Genomic DNA, 2,325 nt, shown 5'->3' on the forward strand with positions numbered 1-2,325 from the left:
CGGTTTGAACATATTTCTAGTGCTACTGAGCTTATTTTTTCCAGGCACTGGTTCAGGTTTGCATTTTCTAGCTGTTCTTCCCAGTTTATTTCTGTGAAGTCCTGGTTTATTTGCTTACAGTTTATCTGTTTATTATTGAAGTTGAATTTGCTGAAATCTCCTCCACCGGGAATCTGGACTGGTTTTGAAGGTCCATTCCCCCATGGTTGTCAGAACTTCCATTAAGTTGTGATCTGAGTAACAGGTATTTGTATTCATTATGTTCCCGATCAACTCATCATTATTAGTGAAAATGAGGTCCAGCGTGTTCTCCTTCCTAGTTGATTCTACTATTTGCTGGTTTAAGGCAAACCTATCGCACATCCGTAGCAGGTCATTTGCATGTGCCTATTCATTTAGGCTACTTCCTGGTATTCTTTCTGATATTACTGTATTAGCCAGGTGCTTCCATTTCAGGTGCCGTAGGTTGAAGTCCCCAAGCAGGATGATGTTCGGAGCTGGATTTGCGAGGTTATCCAAGCAGTGCTCCATTTTCATTAGTTGGTCTTTAAACTGCTGAGGGTTTGCCTCCGGTGACTTATATACAAGGACAACAACTACATTTAGGATCTCTATTTTGACTATCAGCACTTCCACCATATTATTTGAGGTGTTTAGCAGCTCAGTACAGATGAGTGTGTCTTTGATGTAGAGGCTGACCCCACCCTGAAGCCGGTGTTTCCTATCACATCTGAAAAGATTGTACTCTGAGATCCATATTTCACCATCAAGGTAGTCCTTTGTGTGAGTTTCCGTTAGGGCTGCAAACACTGCATTTGCCTCATGAAGGAGACCATCTATAAAGTGAACTTTGTTGGATTTGCGTGTTTTTATACCCTGGATGTTGGCAAATATAAATGATGTTATCGTGTTAGTGGAAGTGCTGGATGCTTTACTTGGTGTTAATATCTGAGGCTCTGGTAGGGAGGCCACTGTGTTTGCGTTCTCTCTAGCATTTGACCGAGTTGGTGGTAGAGTCTGGTCATTTTTAGCCATTCTTCTCCTCCTCCTCTTGCTAAAAAATTATCCCGGTCGATGGAGTAGTGGCTGTTTTCATAGTGGTAGTCTGTCGGTTTTATTCGCCTGGTACCTCTTATATGAAAAGCTGGACATTCAGCATTGAAGCACTCTTTCCTGTCCAAAGAGTTCTTGTAAATTTCTGGATGAAAGAATTCACAGCTTTTGGTACATTTACCTGTATTGAGGAGGTTTCTGCACTTTCTAGGGTGATCGTATGTACATGTTCCATTTATTCTTCCCGATTCCCCATGCTTACAGGTAGCCCATTTGTAATACCAACAGATTTTGGGGCCTTGTTTTGTTTGTTTTCCCTTTGCCAGGGACCGCACTCTGCTGCGGCGTCCCCGACACTGCCCTGCTCCGGTGCCTGTGACACCGCGCTCTGCTCCGGGGCCTGTGACACCGCGCTCTGCTCTGGGGCCTGTGACACCGCGCTCTGCTCTGGTGCTTGTGACACCATGCTTTGCTAAAGTGCCTGTGACACCGCGCCCTGCTCCGGGGCCTGTGACACTGCGCTCTGCTCCGGGGTCTGTGACACCGCGCTCTGCTCCGGGGCCTGTGACACTGCGCTCTGCTCCGGGGCCTGTGACACCGCGCCCTGCTCCGGGGCCTGTGACACCGCGCTCTGCTCCGGGGCCTGTGACACCGCGCTCTGCTCTGGTGCTTGTGACACCGCGCTCTGCTCCGGTGCCTGTGACACCGCGCTCTGCTCCAGTGCCTGTGACACCGCGCTCTGCTCCGGGGCCTGTGACACCGCGCTCTGCTCCAGTGCCTGTGACACCGCGCTCTGCTCCGGTGCCTGTGACTCCGCGCCCTGCTCCGGGGCCTGTGACACCGCGCTCTGCTCCGGTGCCTGTGACTCCGCGCTCTGCTCCGGTGCCTGTGACTCCGCACTCTGCTCCGGTGCCTGTGACTCCGCACTCTGCTCCTGTGCCTGTGATACCGTGCTCTGCTCCGGTGCCTGTGACTCCTCGCTCTGCTCCAGGGCCTGTAACACTGTGCTCCGCTCAGGGGTCCCCGACTCCGCACCCTGCTCAGGGGTCCCCGACTCCGCACCCTGCTCAGGCGTCCCCAACTCCGCGCCCTGCTCAGGCGTCCTCGATTCCGCGCTCAGCTCAGGCGTCCCTGACTCCGCGCTCCGCTCAGGCGTCCCCAACTCCGCGCCCTGCTCAGGCATCCCCGACTCCGCGCCCTGCTCAGGCGCCGCTGCCACCGAGCTCTGTGCCACATCTGGTTGTACCTTGGTGTCATGTACAGTTTGTTTGA

The 2,325-nt window shown here is 52.8% G+C and overlaps 1 protein-coding gene across 1 annotated transcript; it reads right to left on the reverse strand.

Annotated features, from left to right (window-relative positions):
• Positions 1-1,132: 1,132 nt before the first annotated feature.
• Positions 1,133-2,236, reverse strand: LOC138365071 (17S U2 SnRNP complex component HTATSF1-like). Its single transcript, XM_069325179.1, has 2 exons — positions 1,913-2,236; positions 1,133-1,198 (listed from the first exon to the last, which is right to left on the reverse strand). The coding sequence occupies exons 1-2, from the start codon at positions 2,234-2,236 to the stop codon at positions 1,133-1,135; spliced, it is 390 nt and encodes a 129-aa protein (XP_069181280.1).
• Positions 2,237-2,325: the final 89 nt, after the last annotated feature.

This window comes from Procambarus clarkii, chromosome 15 (assembly GCF_040958095.1).
Source record: "Procambarus clarkii isolate CNS0578487 chromosome 15, FALCON_Pclarkii_2.0, whole genome shotgun sequence".
NCBI classification, from domain to species: domain Eukaryota; kingdom Metazoa; phylum Arthropoda; class Malacostraca; order Decapoda; family Cambaridae; genus Procambarus; species Procambarus clarkii.

What these genes read in the sequence shown, in the direction of transcription:
- LOC138365071 (XM_069325179.1), bottom strand. Translation starts at nt 2,236, where the DNA reads ATGCCTGAGCAGGGCGCGGAGTTGGGGACGCCTGAGCGGAGCGCGGAG. An exon ending in AGCAGAGCGCGGAGTCACAG is followed by an intron (nt 1,199 to 1,912) that starts GCACCGGAGCAG and finishes TCTTTCATCCAG; the next exon opens with AAATTTACAAGAACTCTTTG.